At 38.3% G+C, this 23,379-nt stretch overlaps 1 protein-coding gene across 1 annotated transcript; it reads right to left on the reverse strand.

Annotated features, from left to right (window-relative positions):
- Positions 1-4,325: 4,325 nt before the first annotated feature.
- LOC145494308 (adhesion G protein-coupled receptor L3-like) lies at positions 4,326-18,695 on the reverse strand. The gene is made up of 18 exons (XM_081473750.1): positions 18,173-18,695; positions 16,492-16,848; positions 15,994-16,052; positions 15,525-15,563; positions 14,819-14,963; positions 14,008-14,136; positions 12,981-13,050; positions 12,095-12,191; positions 11,524-11,582; positions 10,896-11,022; positions 10,089-10,195; positions 9,010-9,112; positions 8,179-8,326; positions 7,649-7,733; positions 6,754-6,820; positions 5,913-5,995; positions 4,916-5,042; positions 4,326-4,589 (listed from the first exon to the last, which is right to left on the reverse strand). The coding sequence occupies exons 1-18, from the start codon at positions 18,312-18,314 to the stop codon at positions 4,326-4,328; spliced, it is 2,208 nt and encodes a 735-aa protein (XP_081329876.1). The 5' UTR covers positions 18,315-18,695.
- Between the last annotated feature and the right edge of the window lie 4,684 nt (positions 18,696-23,379).

The following is a 23,379-nucleotide window of genomic DNA, read 5'->3' on the forward strand; positions in this document are numbered from 1 at the left end:
TGGAGACACATGCTTGAAAATTCTGGGCATTATGCTTTTGACATGTTTTGAGCGTCACCCACAAAACAACAGCATTATGCCTAAAAATTATGCTCGAGAGGTAGCATTATGCTCAACTGATCTTGGTTATATATGATGACATTTTCCATCCCTGCAGACAAAACACACCTCCATAAGTCAGAAACACAACATTTTATTGCATCAGTTACGACTTTACAAGCAATAAACAACAAGTAATCTGAAGTAATGCCCAAAAGCGCTCGATCAAAATGTCAAATGTCTTATTTCTATGGAACTCTCCATCGATAAGGATACTTCGATCAGTTTATGGCTTTGAAAAAAGCAACCAAGCTTTTGAATATGCTAAATCCTTACTAAAAGCACTTGAAAGTGAACATTTCTCATTACAGTTATTGAATTTTTTTCCTTATTATTATTATTATTATTATTATTATTATTATTATTATTATTATTCTCTTTATGCTGAACAGATGCCCATTATGCTGGCATTATGCTCGATGCTTCGACTACAGCATTGTGCCCATAATGTATCCATAGACCCTAGACAACGTAACTTGACATTTCAAATGTCACTGAAATGTCTAAGGGCTTGTCAAAGGAGTTTTCAAAGGGCTTCAGTGTATGAAATCAAAGGTCAAACAAGAAAGGGTGAGTCTTGCGTCACTTTTTTGGGTTAAAATAAAAAACATGTCTTTCTTTTTCTAATTAACGGTCAAATTTAGGGCCACGACCGCGTACTCTATCCTGTCGTATAATTTACACCCCCTAACGTTTTCGGATGAATAGGTTTAACGCCTATAATATTCGGATAAACATTTATATTGCCTAGTATTTTCGCGAAATTTCGATAGGCACACGTATAACGAAAAACTTCCCCTAAAATTTCCTAGTGAAAATATGGTCTCTCAGTGTCCTCGAACTTTCGACAAGATCCATCAGGATAGCTAAAACTTTCGGATGACTCAAAAAAGGACCCTAGAATTTTCGAAACGACGAAAGTTCCCCTTAAATATCCGAACAGATAAATATTTTTTAGGGCATCTCCAAATTAACTAAAAAGCCTTCTAGAACATAGAGAAATCCATTTACGACACTTCTGACGTCTTTGGAAAGATTCGGTCGTTGGGTGCCCCTGTGTACAAGTGCAGTGGTGGACGGCTATGAAAGGACAGATTGGTTGGAGGTGAAGTCAGATGTTAAGCAGCGATGCAATATGTCAGGGTTCCTGTCTGTCTTGGTGATTGATTGGGTGATGACGAGCAGAGGCGAACATGCCAAGATCTGGAGAAAAGGTTAATTGAGCAAAAACACCAAGATCAGGATCTTCAAGTCCAGCGTCACAGCAGTGGTACTCTATGAATGCGAGACTTACAGAATGACCAAGAGGGATGAGGTGAAGCTGGACAAATTCATTTATAAGTACTTACGGAGGTTGTTAAAGATATATTGGCCGATAAGGGTTACCAACGAAGAAGTGAGGCTAAGCGCTAGGACTTGCGCACCATCAAAGAGCAGATTAGGATACCAATGTAGCGATTGATAGGGCGTTTTTGCGTATGGATTGGAACCACCAATAGAACCCACACATTGCCCTAACCTGGGCACCTGAGGGAAAGAGGAGAAGAGGCCGACCAAAGGAGACTTCAGAGGGAGAGAGGCAGAAGATGGATTTTTCCACTTGGAATGAAGCTGTCGCCGTTGCGAGAGACAAAGCAGATTGGAGGAGACAAGTCAATGGTCCTATTCTCCTAGAGGAGAGCCACGAATTATGATGATGATGATGAGTCGTAATTATTTTAGCTCTGAATTGACCAAAACTATGGCAAAATTAGATCTTTGTAAAAGAAAATGTCATAAAAAATAAAATTAACTCAAGTTTTGATATTGGGAGCAAAAAAAGAGAAACAATTAACAATTTTCTTACCTCCAAAATGACCTTTAGCGTAAACACCTCGTCCAATATTTGGGACATGAGCAGCAAGAATAGCAACGAAACACACCGACAATATCCCCATTACTTACTACTTTTCAGGAGTAAAGAGCATAGCTAGAAATTAATGTAACATTTCAGAGAGAAAAATGTTTTGTACTATTTCTTTTATGTTATTATATAATGTCACAAAAATACGTCATTGTCATTACCAGGTGCAGTACTGTAAGGGTCCTTTGTTGCTAACTACACGTTGAGTTTCCTACTTACATTAAGACTGTTTTACCGAAATGTTACACAACGTAACTAATAAGCGTCCTTGAATTTATATTAAATACTGGTTATGCAACATTCAACCTCATTATATTCAGTTTTGTAATCAACATTTGCACACGAATGAAAACAAAATCCGGGTTTTTTTACTGGTCTTCAGCTGTAGTTAGAGAAAATGGAAATGCACGTACGAAAAGCATCATTTCTTAAACAATATTTAATATTCGAACATTACGTTGTGTCGTGTAGAATCGTTGATTGAACCGGTGTTATAAGACTGACGTTGGATATCAAGCTGCATCTGTGCTTATTTCATTTGAAAATAAATCTTTCTTTCCTAGTAAATAGCTATTCACGCCAGCAAAAGAGATGTACGTGCAAGGATTATTGCTTTAGGGTCAGATTTCACAAACACCTACGTAGAAAACACTAGATAACTGGAATTAACAGAAAGGTGTCTTGCGAGTGTTAATTGTTTTGTGCGTTAGCTTTCCACCTCCAGCCTAAACCTGAATTCATTTTCTGTTGTACTAATTTAGCTTTTTCATTTTTCTTTTTCACTTCCCGTTGCAATTCAATAAATTCTGTAGGAATTAATCTTCTTTTTCTTCATTTATAACCTGTTTCGTGATAAAAATAGAAAGAAATGAATAATATTTCCATCGGATGCCACTTTTTTACTAGGAATTTTTACTTTATTTCTGGTCCCTGAAACAAAAAACAAACAAACAAACAAACAAACAAAGAGGAAATTATAAGTAGGAGAATCTAAAAGAAAGTTATAGCCATATCTTGGATAAGGATTCCTGTCCTCAGAATCGAGGAAGTAGCCCCTTTATAGCTTTGATTTGCGTCGAAGAAAAGTTGGGGCTCAAAATATCAACTTTGAAAAATTCCCTAAATTTATCTTTTGTACTTTTTTTCACCTTCCGTTTTAAATTCTATAAGAATTTATCTTTTTTTTTTTCATTTATAATCTGTTTTATGATAAAAAGACAAAAATAAATAATATTTCTAGTGGATGCCACTGTTTCACTACGAATTTTTACTTAATTTCAGGTGCTTGATTAAAACAAATTGAGGAAATTAGCTGTAGGAGAAAGTAAAACTGCGTTATAGCCATATCCAGCGGATTGGGATTCATCTCCTCAATCAATATCTCTGATGAAAAATAATGAACTTGAGCTTTATGATTACGAATACAATGAAAACACAGGAGATAAGCATTCACTTTTTTTACTATGAATCTTTACTTAATTTCTGGTGCTAGAGCAAAACGAAATAGGGGAAATTCTATGTAGGAGAATCTAACCTACCGTATAGCCATATTTTGGATTAGGATTCTTTTCAGTAGAATCTTAGTCCTATTCAATATCTTTCTTTAAAAAAAGGTGTTAATTTGGGCTTTACGATTAGGAACATAGTGAAAAAACACCTAGGAGACGTGCAATATTGTTACAAACAGGTTAAGGTCAACTTGTAGTTAAAACTCTTTCGACGTTTACTTTACATTTTTTAAACTGCTTAGTTCATTTTGTATCAAATCCTCACTGTTTCCGTTTCTTTTCGTACTCCGCTCCCCATTGAAAAATCATAAAAAGACTGTGCTTTTTTCTTCTCTTATTTATTTTAACTATCTTTTAGGTGAATGTCTTCTTTCATAATATCCAAGCAGACCAGCCGAGAAAACATGTGTAGTTAGTTTTTTTGTTTCGTTCAACCATAGTTAATAGAGGGAAATGGTTGAGGAGCCCGGTAAACATCAAAGAAGCAAACAAACAGGCTAAGATTTATGTTGGAAGGTCCTTGACCTTGGACATCTTTGGCTTTATGCTCACTGACTATGCATGAATTACGTAATCGCAATACCTCTATTGGTTAGTTGTATGAGCACACATAACCACTTTTTGTATTTTGCCAGGTTTTGTGAAGGTTAAACCCCAAAATAGCCCACAAAAACATACAACAAAAAAAACTTTGCCTGGTTTCATAACCACTCCCTCTATTAACTAGGGTTCAACTTTATGTAAAACGTGCCAAGAGGAGCGTGTCTTTTAAAGTACGTTTCTAATAAGTAACACTTCCGCTGGAAACCGCAGGCTCAGCCATTACTCGGAGTGGAGACTTGAACCGAAAGTGCCAGTTGTTCTCCCGACTGACGAGTACTGTGTAACTCCTTGTTATTAGATTCATCTGGATCAATTTTGCGTTTTCTTTTCCCTTTTGATTGCGAGACGTCTCCTTGGACACGATTGACGCTAGTGCTGCTATAAAACATGTCAAACCTCCATTTCAGAAGCTTGTGATGAAAAGCTGTCCGTACTTCGCTGTTTCTCAGCACATGCAGCAGAAATATGAGCATGCCCTGTTGAAGTAAAGGATGCATCTTATGAGAATCAATATCTTGAGAAGAGCCTGTTAAATGTAAAAGAAAAACAATATTCTTTTTTATTCTATGGCCGAGAAACGCGACAGTTTTAATGCAATTTGCTGTTATCAAGCTTGTTAGTCAATGTATATTTTGAGTCTCTACCTTACTCCCATGTAAAAATTCTAAAATTTAAAAAAATAAATAAATAAATAAAATTTAAAATTCATTTTAAACCTGGCAAATTCTATAGAGTAAAGCCATACAGCAAATTGTTCAACTATGGATACGGCTGCTAAAGCAATAAATAACCGTATACAGACCTGTGTAGAATTAAGAATGGTAAAAATGTATTGAAACACCAGTCCGGCGTCTGTGACTGCCAACAGACCAAACACCCAAGTCAAACCCAGCAGAGGAGTTAAGATGACAAATGACTTGAGACTTTTGCTAAGGCGAGAAACACACAATAAAATAACAAAGGTTTAATTAGGAAAAAACACGTTTCTTCTTGAATTTTGGGGCTTAACGGAGCTACGTCACGGTTTGTGCATCTTGAAGAGTTTAACCCAAATTTTTCAAGTTCGTCGTTTGTAATCCGTGTTAATCTTCTCCATCCTGAACTATCATTGTTCCTTTATGGTTTATTATTATTTCTTGGGTGTTTATCTATCTTCGTAAACTACTATTTTCAGGTTTTCTTCAATTTAAAGGTAATTTTGTAGATGGCCAAGATATTGCGACTGAGCTCTTGGTTTTGTATATAAAAATAAAAAAATTCAGAAAGAAAAATGAAACAAGAGCAAGACAAGAAACAAACAGTTACGCACTGATTCTTAAGGTAGTGTAAAGCCATACTGCATGAAGAAAATAACATACAAAAGAAACATATTTGGTTTAGTTCAAACTCAAAACCGTTTTCCGATTTGAGGAGAACGTGTCGCGTGTCGTGGGTCAAAACTTACCAACTCTCTAGGGCGAACGAAACTCATTAACAACAACTTGCACTATCGACTCGAACGTGATGAGGTCGTGCATCTTGAACCCGCGGCAAATTTGTTGTGCTAGCTGGCGTCATGCAAATAATTTTTTCGCAGTTTCTTTTATTTTTTTTATTTTTGAGTTGGGGTGTAGAACAAAATATTTAATTTGGGCCCAAGAGAAACAGTGACTCGACCTCAACATTGAGGGCCTCGGGGGAAAATGAGCCTTTTCCGAAGCAACGAAGGAAAACAAAATAAATAGCAATAGAGTTATCGATTGTTGGACAAAAAATACATCAGTTCCGATAACAACGATTGAGTGAAATACACAACTTACTTGAAAGTTTTCATTTTAGACGGGTTGGGCTCGTGCAGATTTCTGATTTCTCGTAGAACAGCCATTAGTATCACAAAATTGATCTAAAGATAAAAAAGGAAAATGGGTTTATAAAAATTACCGGTCGCTTATTAATCAATCAGTTGGTCAGCCAGTCAGTATATGTCATTCAGACAGTCAGTCAGTCAGACAGAAGAATTACAGTCAGACAGAAGAATGACGGTCAGACACTATGTCAGCCAGGCACTCAATCAGGCAGTCAGGTAGTCAGACAGTCAGGCAGTCAGGAAGTCAGTCATTTTGTCTGTGTCTGTCTTTGTCTGTCTGTCTGTCTACCTGTCTGTATTTGTCTGTCTGTCTTTCTGTCTGTCTGTCTTTGTCTGTCTTCCTGTCTTTCTGTCTGTGTCTGTTTGTCTTTATCTGTCTGTCCGTCAGTCAGTCAGTCAGTCAGTCAGTCAGTCACTTACTCAGTCCCTTAGTCAATCATCATCAGTCCATCAGTATTTCAAGCAGTTATGTAATCATTTTAACCTTATCCAGACCTGTCGGTGTTCGTGCTAATTGCCCGTTTATAGCAATTTTAGCATTTAAGTAAAAGCTGACAAACGTGGCTGAAATTAATCTGAGAAGCAATTTGCTATGCGGGAACTGAAGCTTCTATATTGACCCAGTTTTGACTGAATTCGGAGAGTCCTGTTTTTATTCGAAAATTTAACTTTCATATGATATTTGTTTGTATCAGTTGGTCGGTGAACAGAACGTGCGTGCAAACTGGTTTTTCGCTTTGGCATGGGAGCAAGTTTAAGGATGAGGTTGCTCGCAGACTATAAGTGGAACTTACCAGTGTGATAAGTAGTACAGGGGTAATGAATGCCCAGCTTAAATGCTTATAGAATGACAACCAGCAGCTGTGAAATGAATCACATAATTGTGTGGCAGTTATTCATAGATATTGTACTAAACAAGGATTCCCAGTGTGGATTGCTACTACGCTATTCACCGGATAAATCACCATCCAGTGGATAGCATAGTTTGTTTTTTCGCCGGGGTTTTATTATACACTTAATCACTGACCCCGAGGGAAACAGGTTTGTTTTCTCAAATTTAGCCATTGGCACATAACCGTAAATGAACCAATAAGAGCGCGTGTTAGATTCCGCTAAACTCTATAGTACAACAGCAATTATTATGCATTATAGTCACCATCTGTCTTCTCATTGGCTAAAAGCCTACAGTTAATTCTGGGAAACAGCGCAACCTACAGATTATTCACTAATCTGCTAGCAGAGTAGTGAATAATCCGTAGGTTGTGCGCGCAATGCATGATTGCCAAGAACAATGTCAAGTTCACGTAGAACATGGCTTGTCGAAAATAAACTGTGTTCGGTGCGATAATGTGTTTGTTGTTATTTTCTTTAACACAATGTATACTAAAACAATTATAAAGATTCGGTTTTTGTGATATCCGAAATAATCAAGGCCCCGGTTAGTGTTATCAGCCTCAGACTTCGGCTTCGGCTGATAACACTTACCTCGATCTTGATTAGTACGGATATCACAAAAACCTCATCCAAAAATCGTTTATTATCCACTGGATAACGATTTATCCTGATAGCGTAATCCACCCTTTGAATGACTGAGTCCTGATGACCACGTCTCTGACGAATCTGCGACGGTCGTTGAAACAATCTTCGGAACTTTAACTAATGCGCTTCAACAATGCTCCATGTACTTACAAGTTTTCGTTTGTGTAATTCTGTAACCCTTCGTCACTGTCAGCACCGATGACAAGAGAAATTACAACTGGTATCACAGGATAACCTATTGACAGATATGAGGTATCGCTTGTAAGTTACAACTGAAAAAGGATTAGTTCTTCTAACAAACGGATGGAGCAAAGACCAGGAAAGCTCTCTTAAAACAAAAGGGGATTTTAGTAATTTGATGCAGTTTAACTGGATCAGACTCAAGACTGTCATGCAACTTTTGGAGAAATTTCACACAGTACTGTTATCGCCAGGTTCTATTGAATGGGTGGAAATCTGTTTATATTTGTGTTTTCACATTCCGTTGATCCAGATCGAAACACTGTCACGAGAGTCCGAGTTGTCAAAATAGCTACGCAGTTCTTTTTTTCTTTTTACCACTATCGTAACGAGATTTCGCGTCGAATAGTATCGACTTGTCAAATCGTTGACAACGTAACGACTAAGGCCTGGGTCACCCGAGCGACATAAGGACGTAAGGACACAAAAGGATTACTTACCCCACGCAAATAAATACAAGTATCGCACGTTCACAGTACTAAAGACCTCAACGATCATGACATACAGGAAGACTCCTTCCAGTAACATCCAACCAAACGACGCCAGATACAAGTAATGAAGCAACACAGCAACTAAGACGCACACAGACTGAAGAGAAAAGAGGTTAAGATTACCAAGGTTTTCTAAAGATAGACTTCCGAGGAAGATCCGAAGATGTTTCGATCACACACCAACAAATTTAAGCGCAGTTAAACTGATATCAAAAATGAGGTCACGTGTGTTGATAAAAATGATACCGTCATATGTCAGATAGCATTTTTATACTATTGGGTATACAATGCAACTAAACTTTGTGTAATAAAAGAAGCCCAGTAGTGCTAACGCGTTACGCCAAGAGGGCATAATAAGCTAATTGCACTTCTGGCGTCCCATAAGAATCTGACTAGTATTCAGTTTATCCCATGATAGCCGTAATGAACCCGGAGGGGGGAGGTTCCCATGTGAAAATATATATCAGGAATACTCCTCGAAAAAATTGAATTAATATAAACCCCTAAAAAAGACCCATTTTGGCGTTGTTCGAGGTTTGTGCGACTTCTAATAGATGCTAGTTTAAACCAGACAGACATCACTTTATAAATTGTTTTCTTTGATTGTAAAGATACATTGAACCTACTATTGTACTAATTTAGCCTTATAAAATGTACAAAACGAAATATTCTACTTTGAAAAAAAAAAAAAAATATAGATAAAAGGGTTGATTCTATTTAACCTATTCATGACGACAAAGTGGTTTTCAAAATGTTGAATTTCTTGCTAAAAATTCACACCTCGTTATTCGTAGCGTCGATCCCTGAAAGAAACACAACTTGAGCCAGAAACAAAGCTATAGCAAGGTTAATGCGAATCTGAATTCCTTCTGCTTTGAATTTCCTGCAAAAAGAAAATAATACAAATAGAAAAGCTATTTTCAGTACACATAATGCCTTTTATTAGAAAAAAAAAAAAGATTATCAAAACTTCTCATTTCAGAAATATATTAAATAATAATGTATTTTATCAATGGGTGCAATTTTTCCTTCTTTTATTGAGCAATAAAGTAACGCGCGACATGCAAATAATTGCCTACAAATAATAGCTCTTTGATGCGTAATGCCGTATAAATGTTTTTAGCTGCAACTAATATTCTGCTCATGCGTAATTGTAACCACGCTCTTTTGTGGAAAATGGCAGATCGCTTACCTGGGTGGTCAGAGAGTGATTCAAATATAGAAACAAACTTTGTTATTGAACTCGGTCATCGCCAAATATCGCGACTTGTCAATGGCTCACAGATCAATAGAACATTCACAGTTGCCTGATCAGTGACCGGGCCTTTGAATGGTACCGAGGCTGGAGGTGACCTTGTTTTGATTACGACGTCACTGTTTCTGTTGTGTAAATCAAGTTGTTCTTATGCTAACTAGTCGGCATTTAAATGAGAAAAGTTTGTATCAAAGCAAGGTCACCTCCAGCCTCGCTTGCATTCATAGGCCAGGTAACTAAGCACACAATAGCCTGCAGTGCAGGCGTCTTATTAGGGCGAGTTAGCGTTACAACCTTGCGACCGCCATGTTAGACCGCCATGTTAGACGGTGGGGGAAGGGGGAGGGGGAAAATGAGAAGAGATTTTCTTCGCCCCACCCCCTCCCCTATCCTTCGTCTTGCCTATCATTCACCCCCTTGGTAAAACTTTCTTTCTCTCCCCAGTCTTCCACTGCATGAAAAATTCAAGATGGCGGCTAAACTTTTTACGATGTGAGCGCTCGCTCGAAAAAATCTCGCCTGCTCTGCAGGCTAAGCACACAACTGTAAAATGGCCTATTACTTGCCGACAAGTTTAGTACAATTTTGGAATGGAAGTACTCACATAAATATAACATATATAAAGACAGTCAGAACTTCTCCAGCAAGAGATAAGGCACATCCAATGTAGGTAATAACTAGTAACGTTATTTTGTGTTTAGGTGGGATATCCTGAAAGAATAGAACAATAACAGAATAAAAGATCAAAATCAAAAAAAAAAAAAAAAAAAGAACGAGAAAGGAAGCAGTATGTAAATATCCTGCCGGTTTGGTGCAAAAATCACATACAACTTCTATTTTATGAGGAGCTAGTATTAGCTAATATCTATGGAGGTGATGTATCCCTATTAAACTTCTAAAACTACTAATATTATGTGTGTGGTCAGAATTCCACTGCACGGAGAGAAATTATGATTGTTCAACAGTGTCGACAGAAATGCTATATTATGCATTGTCGTTATTTGGAGAACTAAGGCTATATTTCAATTCATAGAAGTGACAAATTAAAGAGTAGGACAGTTATACCTATCCTTGTGTGTCGCTTATGATTATAAGACAAGAAGCTATCTTTGATTTGTAAAATGAGCCGTATAATCTGTGCAATTAGGCTCAAAATTCATCCCAAGTGCGAGGTCGAGACCGAATGTATTTTACATGAACTAAAATAAGGAGGCTACCCCGGCGACAAACGTTCCTTAACCGATCATTTCATTTTTCTATTATCTTTTTCTCTCTTTTTGTTTGTTCGTTATGTTGTTTTTGTTTGTTTTGTTCTGTACTTTGAGATCATGTTCTTAATGCCGGCCATCTAAGAACCAACACCTGGAATCAAGGTAGAAACTAGCTTATTCATGCATTGAGTGACCCCTACCTCTACATCTTTGAATTGCATTAAGACAGCAAAATTGGTGAGATGATTGCAGCCGCAGATTGTTGTCTCAGGTGATGAATTGTCCAACACCTCGCACCCATCACTTGACCACGAGCCATTCAAGGTCCTTAAATAAAGTATCAGCGCAATGTTACTTTAAATAAATTAGCAGTTTTCAGTGGAAACTAGTGGCTTCAGAAGCGACCTTTGGTTCCGGTAGCATAAGATCTAGATGACTACACCCGCAAACTAAGGTTATTCCCCCAGCATTTTGTTACTGAGCTTTGTTAATCCCTAGGAGAGTGGTACTGTGGGAGTGAATCTAACTGCGTGACGTGGTATGGGAAATCGAGTATTTCGAAACGTAATGAATGCTAAATTACGATTGAAGGGGAAGAGGAATATCTTACATATCAAAACACAAGCAAACATAACCGCACTTGAAATCTTCCTTTCGGAAGACACAGTTTGTTTTAGTGATTTTTTCATGGATTTTGGGCCTTGGGAAGTGAGCATTTTCAAGTCGAAAGTTAGCGTAATGAATGCTTAATTACGATTGAAGGACAAGAGGAATACTTATCAAAACACAAGCAAGCAAAGCTTAAGAAACAAGCAGACGAAACCTTACTCGAAATCTCCTTTCCAAAAGACACATTTTCTTTCATGGATTCTTTGACTGGATTCGGGCTAAAAAGAAATAATAAAAAAAAGACATGCATGTACTGCCATTCAGCAGCCCAGTCATCGCACAAATATAAACAAAATGCTACCTTTAGCTATGCTAAGTTACTTTCACATCTTTGGTTTTCGTTATGATGGCGAATCCACCAAATTATCTGGGACTGTTCATGTTATATTTCTTGACGAAGGCCAATTCTACGGCCTTAATGGAAACAATTTTGGATGTACTATACACCATAATGAAGTTCTTCTTGAAACTTAACGCTGTCTGTTGGTGATTCAAACATAACTTATCTCAGATTCATTATCAAGCAAGCTGTCCTACATAAAACGAACGAGGTGAGGGAGACTGAGTGCAGAGAAAAGAAATGATTGAACATCGTTAGTAAGCGACTGCGAGAGTAAGCAATATGTCTCGTCCCAACTTCTTCTGGTCGGAAATGTCTTGTCTAAAAATTTCTGCCTCATTTGAAGAGATAAGAGAATTACATTCTAAGCAGAGAGCTATAGCCTCTCACCTTGTTGTGACTGAAGTAGATGATGACCTTATTTGGAATAATCTCCTTATTGGGGGGCTCAAGTACAACTCCAACAACATCAGAATAGAGTACGAAACTGAATTAAAAGAGAAACGATGAATTGTATTATTATATATCTCAGTTAGTACGCGCGCCGTAATTGGTCAATTTAGCGGGCGATATTCTACTGTACCGCCCGCTAAAATTTAAAACTGTTTTTGTCGCCAAAATGTTTCGTGTTTTATCGTCAAGTTTTGTCAACCTTTATCGCAAGTAGAAGTTTAAAACTCTCTTTAACTTCTAAAATTGTGTATTAAGACCTCCTAACAACTTAAGAGTCACTTATTAAAGATTTCAAATTGACTCGTTTTAATTTTGACGTGCGTCAGAAATTTTAAGCCGTTCCGCGAGAATAGAAATCGTTCCCGAAGCCGGCCGCACAGTAGAGATATAATAAATATCTATTTTACAAACCTCGTCTTCTCGGTCCGTTCTGAAAGTTACGGATCCTCGTTTTTCCTCTTCTATTTATGGCCCGCGCGCTTTGCGCTTGAGCCATAAATCGATGGGGAAAAACCTCGGTCCGTAACTTACAGTGTGGCCCTTGAACTCGATTAATAAGAGGTACATATTTGTTTAGAGAGGAAGTTACATCAGCCCTAGCTGATTCGCATGCAGGTCCTCTATCTTGGTCGAATTGAAATTTGGAAATGTTGTTTTTTGTTGAGGGACGAGACCGGAGAACCCGGAGAAAAACCCTCGGAGCAAGGCAAGAACCAGCAACAAACTCAAGCCACATATGACACAGGCAGGCGAGGGCTCTTACCACTGCGCCATCCCTACCCTCCAAGAAATCAAGATGAAGGTCAATTGTACGTGTACTTACTCTCTGGTGTTCGTCGGTTTGAATTCTTGATCACCTGTGGCGCAATGTAACAAAACAGCGACAACCCTCTCTAAAAGCCGGAGGAATATAAGAAAAATAAATCCAAAATTTCGATATAGTGAGCTGAGTTACATGTTCTGTTTAACAATTATTCACCGAAGTGCAGGTGAATAGCGGTGGATATTTACCGATCCACGAAGCGGCGAGTTAAATATCCACCGTTTTATACCGCATTGCTTCATTTTTGACCTGATAAACCTTCAAAAGTCAAAATTTTCAAAATGACTCGCGCCATGTTGCTCAGAGGTGAATAATACACTGCTAATAACCTCCGAGTTAACCAATCAGAACGCGTGAAAAGCACTTTTATACAAGCTATTACCTTTTTGCCCGAAGTGCTCCCCTCCCAATCAGTGTTAAAGCTACGACAAAACTTGGTAAAAATTTGCGAATAGCACGTCCAGCATTTTTTTCCTTTGAAGTCCGCAATGCGGGATAACAAAGTGACAACAGTCACACATAATACGTCACAGCTTCCAAACAGATGTCATTTTTGGATTTCTGACTCAAATCTGACTCAAAATTAGAAAAAAAAAAATTAATGTTTATAGCGTTCTCTTTCTCAGAGGTCGCGCTCCTTTGGTCAGCACCAAGAATCGCGACCTCTGAGCTGGTCCAACACCGGAAGTCCGCGATTCACGGACTTTCCGCCAACTCTGACAAGGCTGATTGGCTGCAAATACGAAACGAAAACTCTGTGCATGCTCAGGAAATCGGGTTCGGCCAGAGGTCGCAATTTCTGGCGCTGGCTAAAAAGAGCGTGGCCTCTGGGGACTAGAATGCGTTAATAGCGACCCCCAAAATGTAAATTTGATTTGTAATTCAAAACAGAAAAAAAAAAAAAACCAGAATTTTCAAAACTTGCTTCAAGACATTGTTTTCACGGAAATGGCCCGCTCCGGTCTACAGAGAATTAATTATTAGACTAATTAGTTAGTGAATTAATGCAATAATGAATGCTACCTACCTGTATTATTGAACACTTGGGATGCAATTGTGACTTTAACCTCTTTGTTTTCTTCGTTGTTGGCACTTGTGTTAAAACTGATCTCCACATCTTTGTTATATCCTCTGGGCACTTTTGTTACTTTTGTTTCTGCAGTAATTAAATTCATTAAGAAAATACTGAGGACCTTTAAGGCCACAATTTACTATGAAAAATTTATTGAGCCGGTGGTTAGCTTATGCAAATATAACAATGTTTAGTTGACCTGAACCTATTTAAAACCTCTATTTAGATTCGTTCTTGTCGATATGCACCTATTTTGTTATTAGGGCTAGAGGTGTGCTGAAATGACAGTCATCTCCCGCCTTTAGTTTAATCTCCCGGCGAATAGATTGACGGCTGGAGATGGTTGACACTTGGCTAGGGGCATTGTTTGTGTTGTGTTTGGCTAATCATTAAGAACATTGTAAACGCTGCAGATTGCCGCACAGTGTTGGCTACAAACTGCATTTTTTCGGTCACAATCACGTCTCTAATAGAGTTAATTCTGATGTGAAATGTGATGCTCTGTGGCTTCACAACTTATCCTAGCATCGCTGTTTAGAAAACAGAAAGCACAGCGCGTTTCCAAGCGCGGCAAGCCTATAACTCCACAAGCGCTAGCACCGCTGTTAACTTAGGAGGTACCCCTGGGAATGAGACGGACGCGACCCAATCAAGACACACTTTCAAACTGATTACCTATGTTTGATTGACAGTTGACAGTGGGTAATTCTGATCTGATGTTCGCTCGAAGGGTAAGTGTAACGACAGAGAGTTAATGCTCACTTACTCGTGCCGGATGCTGTGTCTACCCAGTAGGTGTGGTTGCCTGCTTGACAGTAGGTCTGGCAGCATTTTAAGATAGCCTCCTCGACTTGGCAGCTTCCACATGACATTCGGTTAGACCGTTTGCAAGACCATGGCTGCGGCAATTCCTTTTAAATACGATCAATCGATCGAACAATTCAAACAGGGACAACCATTGAATGAAGAAATATCTCTCATGACCTCTCATTAGTTGATCATTTAAAAAGCTGTTGAAATTCTATACAATGAACATAACTATTATCAACCTCAGCTGTGTGTTTTGACGGTTACAAACGCATTAGAGAAATTAACAGCAACAGCAAAAAGTAACGGCAATTTAGCGTTAATAACAAGCTCAACATTCAGAAGTTGAATAGATGACTTGCATGTGAAGTATCAGTGTAAGAGGTTCTAGAAATATCAACAAGCTTGAGGCCCCCTTCAGAAGGGAATCGGTTGGGGAGAGGTTGGTGGGAGGCGCTGGTAGGTAGGCCCACATATCCCGTATACCGTTATTTTATATATCAAAATAACAATTTTACCCCAAGCAACCATTTTAGGATTAAAATGTCGTACCACCCCCTCCCCTTCCCCGCCCCCTCCAGCCTGCTAATCATTGTTTTCCAATTCAAGGGAAAACGAAAGCAAATTTAGAATGATTTTCATAAATCAATTAATGTAGTATTTACCTGCTTTGTTGAATCGACGAGTTTTGAGCATTTTGAAAGCTGTAAGGAAATACGAAAGAAACATTTGTCTTTGTCATTAATTGGTGACATTCTTGTGTCCGTATAACAGTTGCGAGATCTAGTTTGACTGGCTACGCTGCTTTGAATGAATAATGTTTTCAATAAACATGGTTATGATCCGAATATTATCCGCTATTAACTCTTTATACATAGTGGTACACAGTACATAATGATAAATACGCGTTCTTCTTGCACACAAATGCAATAATGATTGTGCACTGGCCCTCCCAACATTGGCACCGTAATTGCTACACGAATTACTCTTGAACAGCTTTTTATGGTTCATATATTTAAAGTATTGCTTATGTAATATGGTGGAGATAAGCATGCATGTTACTTGACATTCGGTAGACATCTTGACACCACATCTTGACACACATCTTGACTTTCTAAATTTTCTCTCGATTACCTCGTATTCGATGCATCCATCCGAATAATATTCCAGAAGCCGGTTTGAACTTGAATTATCTGCAACGGGAAATAACATAAAAACAATTTATGTAGCACTAGGACAAAAAAACGTGTAGATAGGAACAATTTTTTTTTTTTCCGTTAAGGTGACTGACAACAGCTACAGTCCGGCACTTTTCATGACTTCTACTTCCATTGATCGATACTACATTATTTTGTCAGCTGACACTACTATGGTGGCATCATAAGAATCTTCACAGAGTTATTTGAAAAGGTTTTTAAAGTTATTTAATTCAAAAAGGCTCTAAATTCTTCGAATAATTAGAAACGCATAAGATAAAATACAACTTTTCAGAACCACCCAAATTTTCAAAACTCTAACCCCTTTTTTATCAAACTTTATATAAGTTTGAAAAAAAAGCGGGTATGTTTTCTATCCTGGCCTAATATGATAAATAGTTTCTGATGATATGACTAGATGAGATTGTCTACTTACCATCATCATCGTCCGGGTATGAGAGTAAAACTCCTTGAAGGCTGTCGCAGTCTTTTGACAATAGTTTCATCGCAGATCTGTTTATCACATAGCAGCGATCCACTGGCTGAGTCCTGTCTAGCAGTTCCTCTGTAATGTTAGCTGTGTTGTTGGCGAGATGCCCCCACTGGTACACGCCCATACTGTTGAGTTTGAGCGCAGTCCAGTATCCATAATTGAGCTTCATGGCAGTCTCTGCCTGGGCCTCACAAAGCTCTTCAATGCTCGTAATTCTGGCCAATAGCACACCATGATCTTTTCCCGTGAATGTGTTTGCAGCCGAGGTCCAATTCCTTGGGTAACTGTCTAACTCGTAGCCTGAAAAAGCAATTGAGAATATCCACGAACTTGAACGATCGCAAAAACAGATTAGACGATATCGTTCTAAAATCTATCTCCGGATGAGTACTTTGATCGTATAAGAACGGTGCTACTCCTACTAATGTATATTAATATGCAAATTAGTTTTCTATAGTCTTCCAAATTGCACTGGCAAATTGAATACACGATTTAGTTCAGAAATTTATTCTAATAAGACGAAGCTTATGGCATTTGGAGATTCTATTTTGAAAGATCTGGCTAAGACCTCAACAATCAAATGCTAATTTAGAGACAATGAAATTAGTTCCAAAGGTATAGCTGATCAGCGGTAATTTATGCAAAGACCGCGCCTATCGCTGTTACTGAAATGAGAGGAAGTTATGATGTCATAACATGGGGACATTTGCATGTTTATCACACCAAATATAAATTAAATTTTAGCGTTTGCTGCGGAGATGTTTACTCTGAAGGCAAAAAAATGCACTTTAACCTCTTTATATCTGATTCAAGCTGAAATTGCAAACCCATTTGACCCTGCATGAGAAAATTAAATCACAAACACGGCTATATTTTGACTAGTTCGTGCCGACATCCTGTTTGAAGAACAGCATATCATTTTCCACGAAAGCGGAAAATTTTAAATTTCACTTCATATCTATTGCCCTTGACGTTTCCGCTGTGTTCTTCAGATTTTCTTGAAACAGCTAAATGTGGTATACGAAGTTTAAAATTAGCTTTTGTCTTGACTTAAAAATACATATGCAAGTCCTAAGTTAATGCCGTGTGATTTTTGTTGAGTTAAATAAGATGAAGGCGAGATATTTTAAGGAAATTGGAAATTTCAGTTAAATATCTCGTACATGACGTAAGATGTGAAATCATTGGAGTGTTGTTCAAACTTCTCTAAAACCTTAAGATAAATGGCTTTTCTGAGGAAATTTATCGACGGTCGTATAATTTAAAATAAAACGGACGATGTTTTGAAAACACTTGATGTATATTAAATGGCTTAGACAAATATTAACGCTTTAGGGATTTTCTCCAAAATAAAATACTCCTTTTAAAGATGACTTAAAACGAGTGGTGAATCTTAAGCATTGATGTTAGATAGAGCTTTTTGATCACCACAGACCAACGACATTATGATGTTAAAAACACACGCAGAGATACTCAATAATTAATTGGATAGAGTTATTATTTTTTCTGTTTGTCTTTAAGCTTTCACTTTCGGCTGAAACATCACTTCTCTTCCAATCACACTCACAACAGCTCTTCCATAATTCCTGTTGCATGTCAGAAAAAAGCGAATTCTCAAACTTACCGTCAACGAGGTGCAAGAGAGCCAGCAACGCTTGCCAACACAGCACACCATTCCCGCTTAGAATCATTTTCGATCTGTCGGCTCCGCCAAAGAGGAAACTTTGATAGAACTTATACATAAATTGAATCTGCTTGTCAAACATCCATTAAGGTAACTGGAACAGCCGTTGTTGAAGTTTTTAAGCTTTGATCGCGCTTTCAGTTTCAATTCGCGTTCGTGCATAGCAAGCAGGTTTCCGCAAATAATGATTCCCCATCGTTAGTCCTCTCACGAGTGTTACTTCAAAAATTATGCCCAATCTTACTTGAATTGACGGCCTCTTTCATTTTTGTGGTGTCTAGAACTAATTTATGCGCATTTATTATAACATTCGATTTTTATTCCAACTTTTATGCTGATTTTATATAACAAAAACTAAAAGATGGCAATCGATAAGAAAACTAAGGAACACTATAAGTTATTTCATGGTAGTTATTTCATGACGCTTGCCTACCCGCTTGTTTTGATCATTACCCATGCACAAGTCCACCAATTACCGCTGTTTTTTTTTCCGCTCCGTTAAATTACCTAGCATCTAATCCTTATAAAGGAAAAAAAACAACAGACATTTGAGTCGTAAGGCTTCTCGATTTTTGGATAAGAATACCTGAAACCTCTAATCCAGTAAGTCGGCGGCTTTTGATTGGTGGCTTACAGTGTTCGTGTAGTGATGATACCGGAGGCAAAATTCCGTGTTTCGCGATCTTCTTTGCCCTGTCGCGGTTTCCTGGACAGCCTATTAATTTTACAAGGATAATTCAAAATTTGGTCAGAGTTGCAAGGAGTCACGAATCCCAAATGCTCGTTTAGAAACATTTTCTGTGATCTAGTAAAATAGTCAAATGGATGCTTTCTACCCATAATGTTAATTTCATCCTTAAAAACTCTGTTTTAGTACTATTTGACGACATATCGTACGTCGCACTATCAAAATATAGCATTTCCACGTAATTATCTGAAAATAGCTACCGTCGCCGCCAATAAATTGAACCACTGAATGAACCAGTAAATGGCTTTCATCTGAATATTATTTTCTCTAAAATTAGCTATTCAGAAAGCACACTTTCGCACAGAAGGTTCCATCATTAAGTCGCTGCGTGCAAAATTTGGAATTTGTTTTCGGTTTCAAACAGGTGTTTCGTGTTCACTGCTTAAGAGCTTTTATCCTTTGACAACTCTGCATTTACATTTTAATTCGTTCTATTTATAGGTGACTGTATTATTCATGAGATGGCCAATACAGCATGTCATTTATGATACAACGACTTGCTGGCAGCTTTTGCTAGCTGTTTGCTGACGGAAATTTGTCAGAAAACTCGGCACAAATTTGCATCTTGAGAAAAGAAGCGTCAATTGTTTAAAAAGTTAGTTTGCGTTTCGTTTCAAATTTCCCAATTTTCGCCTTCCTTGCTCCTTCATCGCCTGCCATCGATTTAAATGTAATTACTTTTTGTCGTACCTCCCACAAAATGCAAAAACGATCGAGTTTCAATGTAAATGGATTGTAACTTTTGTGTTAGTGAGTTTTAAAATTTTTATTGTTATTATTAAAAAAAAAGACCTTTGCAGCGCAACGTTTTGTCTTAATATAATTACATTTGTTATTTTCTCCTCGTGCGGTCACGTAAATTGCTTTAATGGTGACAGAGAATATTTAAGTCGTGCCATATTATAATCAGGCTCTTGCGACAGTGACGCGAGATTGGATGCAGGGGGTTTGCATGGGAAGGGGCCTTAGCTGTCCGTGTCCCCTTCCCTTACCTCTCAGGGCACCTCAGTTTACCACTTAAGAAAACATAAAAGCAAAGTATTGGGTGCGAGGAAGCCCTCATGTTGGTTCCATTATCACGATAATGTAGATCAATCTCTCACATTTTTTATGTCACCTTTGTAAGAAAGATTTCTTTTGATGTTTGGCACTCTAAATCAACGATGTTTGAATTTTTCTGTCGCGTTCACGCCTCGAGGAGAGATTGTCTCTTGGGGAAAAAAGAAGCCTGGAAATATGAAGTCTCGTTATCCCCAAGTGGCAAACTGCACGTGAAGAATGTGAGGGCAAAGCGAGAGACTATGAATATATTATCGATCAAGTAAAAGGGGTTCCATTACAGTCGAAAATAGGATGATCAGAAATACTCCACTTGGCGGCCTTATTTCTCTTCAGAAAGGCTATGTTGCTGGAAACTGGTAAGAGTTTCCGCGTAGTTGGTCTATTTTGTAATGATTGTAACACTCAGGGGCGAAACGTAATAAGACGAATGAATATGTGATGTATTCATTTCATCTTGGGATAAGCATAAAATCCTGTTTCCTATATATATATGTTATTGGCCGGCTGGGAGGTCCGTATAGTGAAAGACTGTGACCGAGGTCTTGAAAATGCCCGAGGTCACAGTTTTTCACTATACGGACCGACCCTAAGCCGGACAATAACATGTTTATCTTTTTCTGTTGTGGTAAACTGGCTTGCAAGTGGGTTTGTTTATGCAACTTTGTCGCTGAATCGGCTTACGCACCGTCTACAAACCATTCGTACTTAAAAAAATTCTAACGAGCGAACAAGCGGGTAACTCGGATACTAGACAAAGAAAGATGTATTAAGGTTACAGTATACGCGTATGCGCGTGCAGTTTAAGCTGTAGATACCTAAACCCCTATATCAAATTAAAGCTTATGGGGCTGGCTATCAAACTATACCAAGAATTTTGAAAGAAAATGAATTGTCGAATTTTTCACGACCACTAAATGCGAGCGCCCGAATCACCTTTCGAAAGCTACAAGTCAAAGCGAATTTCGTTTTTCGCTTATTTAATTTTTTCCTCGGTTTCAGGGCCCAAAGCGCTTAAAAAACGTGTCTGCGTTTTGGCATATTCAATTGCAGTAAAAAGTTACAGAACATTTTCGAAATAGGATTAAAAAAATGTGGAGTGATCGTACAAAAATCGCTCTCGAAGAAAAAGTATTTCGAAATTAACAATTCCCAGACACGCTTTTGTAGTTTATATGTTAAACTAGGCACTGTCCAAATTTAAGAGCAATTGAACAAATTTCCTTTGATTTATAACTCTTTAAAGTGTCTGCTTCAAGTGGAAAAATTTATTCGAGAAAACAGCGCTAAGAAAAATTTTCTGCTTCGCAAACAAAGTCCACCCACAAACGCCTTCAACTGGGTTCTCAGATAACTAAGCCAATCAGTGCAGGGAAAGTTTACTACCGTTAACCTCCTGGTGAAATTTACGCGCGAATCTCTAAAAAACTCTTGTGTTTCGCAATGCGCTCAAGGAACCGAAGGCAGAGAGATGATTTTTCTGTAGCTCGGTTTTTCTTGAAGCTGGTCTGGCAAATTGGAGAAGACTAAAAAGGATACGAACGCTAGAGTGGCTGAGCGAAGGAAACAAACAAAAGAAAGCGCGGAGAGCAACTGTGTGTGGGCAACTGTGCATGGTTAATATTTCAAATGGTCTCAATGAGTCCGACGATTCGTCGATATCGGACTCATCAGAAGAGTCTCTGTCAGCATCCCTGTTATTGCTGTCAAGTTCCGAAATTTCTACAGAACCTTTCTTTTCTCTTACCACGAATATTTGCCCGCCTTATACAATAACTATAGCTTCATCCGCGTGGCGAACTTTCGCTTCTTCACTCATTGATGTATTTTCATTCGTTCTTCGCTGTTTTCGCTTTTTCGAACTGGTCCACGGTTTAAACGTGGTCTATGTTTACTTATAACTTAATAGAGACACGCCTAATACCAAAGATGCTGGGTAGTCAGAACAACAATGCTGATCAACTGAGTAGTCAATTCGTGACATCCATATAGGTAATTCCCGCGAAAATCGTCTCGGTTGATTGCATACGCGCTATAGGGCTGTCAATCAAGAGGTAAACTTTTACTTCCGGTGAAAACGTAAAACCGCCATTTCTCCACCAATATTTAGCCTTTTTCAAAAAATGTTTTCAGAAATTAGAGATTATTCTTCGACCACTATTTTGACCCAAAAATCCAAATTTGAAGAAAATTGCCGAGCCGAAGGTATACTGTAACCTTAAAGGACAGATTTATTTCGAACTACTTTTTGTTAGTTGTATTTAGTTCACCAGTTAAGTTCTCCAAAAGTGTTTTTCGGTGTGAAATTTCGTCAAAGTTTGAAGTTGTACTACAAAAACAATTTCTGTCAGTCGCTGCTAATCACTCGAAATCAGATTTTTCTACCGTAAATTGAATAGCAGATAGCGAAGAAATTCGTTAAGTGTATTCCACAGAATTTATCTCAAAATTACAGCAACGATCAGAGAGGTAGACTCGACTGAAATTGCTACATATTTTACTGAAAATTGTTCAGAGAGCGACACACAGGATTACGCGCCATTACAGCGCCGAGTTACAAACAGCCAAACAAACTCTCACAACTTCAAAAAACTCGATTGAATTTACTCACAGTGACTTTCCTTGCTATCTAAAGGTGAACAGAGATAAACTTGCGTTGATTAATCGTCTATGGAAGTATAAAAAGGGCGAAAGATTAAAGATTACCGCTAATTCGTTCGCGAAAATAGATCAACTCGACGGATTTCGCCCGCTGTGGCGGTCCGGATGAGAAAATTCCTCCCGCTCCAGGAACCAATCAGATTGCAGGATTTGTTGATTCCGCCCGCTCACGAGCTGAGAAAAAGAGAATAGTGTATATTAGTTCGTAATATACACTGGAAGAACAAAAACTAACGCATCATGATATCCAAATGGAATGAGGAGAAGCAAATTAAACAACAAAGAACAAATGCATTTATTTACATTTTTCTACATATAAATCGTTCTGTTTTGTTAAACATCAGCAGTCAGGCCCCGGATTAAGAGGTCCACCCCAGACACTAGAGCGCACACAGGAGCTGATGTGGGGAGCGACCACACCCTTGTCATAACGAAGGCCGAACTCAGGTTGAACAGCACAGGCGAGAAACAGGAAGGGGCCGCCAGGTATGAGGAGAGTGAAGTGAGAATACCTGAGGTCAGACAGCAGTTCAAGCTCGAACTGAGGAATAGATTCGGCATCCTGCAGACGCCAGACCGGAACGACACGGTTGTGGATGACCACCAGAACAGTGAGTAACCTGACCCAACCAACAACATAAATCAAACGTGGCAGAAGATCAAGACCACCTACACTGAA

Source organism: Orbicella franksi, chromosome 8 (assembly GCF_964199315.1).
Source record: "Orbicella franksi chromosome 8, jaOrbFran1.1, whole genome shotgun sequence".
In the NCBI taxonomy this organism is placed as follows: domain Eukaryota; kingdom Metazoa; phylum Cnidaria; class Anthozoa; order Scleractinia; family Merulinidae; genus Orbicella; species Orbicella franksi.

Excerpts from the sequence above, each read along its gene's own strand:
- LOC145494308 (XM_081473750.1), bottom strand. The coding sequence starts at position 18,314 with ATGTTTGACAAGCAGATTCAATTTATGTATAAGTTCTATCAAAGTTTC. Across the intron at positions 5,043-5,912 it reads TCTAAAATGAAAACTTTCAA|CAAAAGTCTCAAGTCATTTG; the intron begins GTAAGTTGTGTA and ends TTCTCGCCTTAG. Across the intron at positions 4,590-4,915 it reads CCATTCTTAATTCTACACAG|GGCATGCTCATATTTCTGCT; the intron begins GTCTGTATACGG and ends TTACTTCAACAG.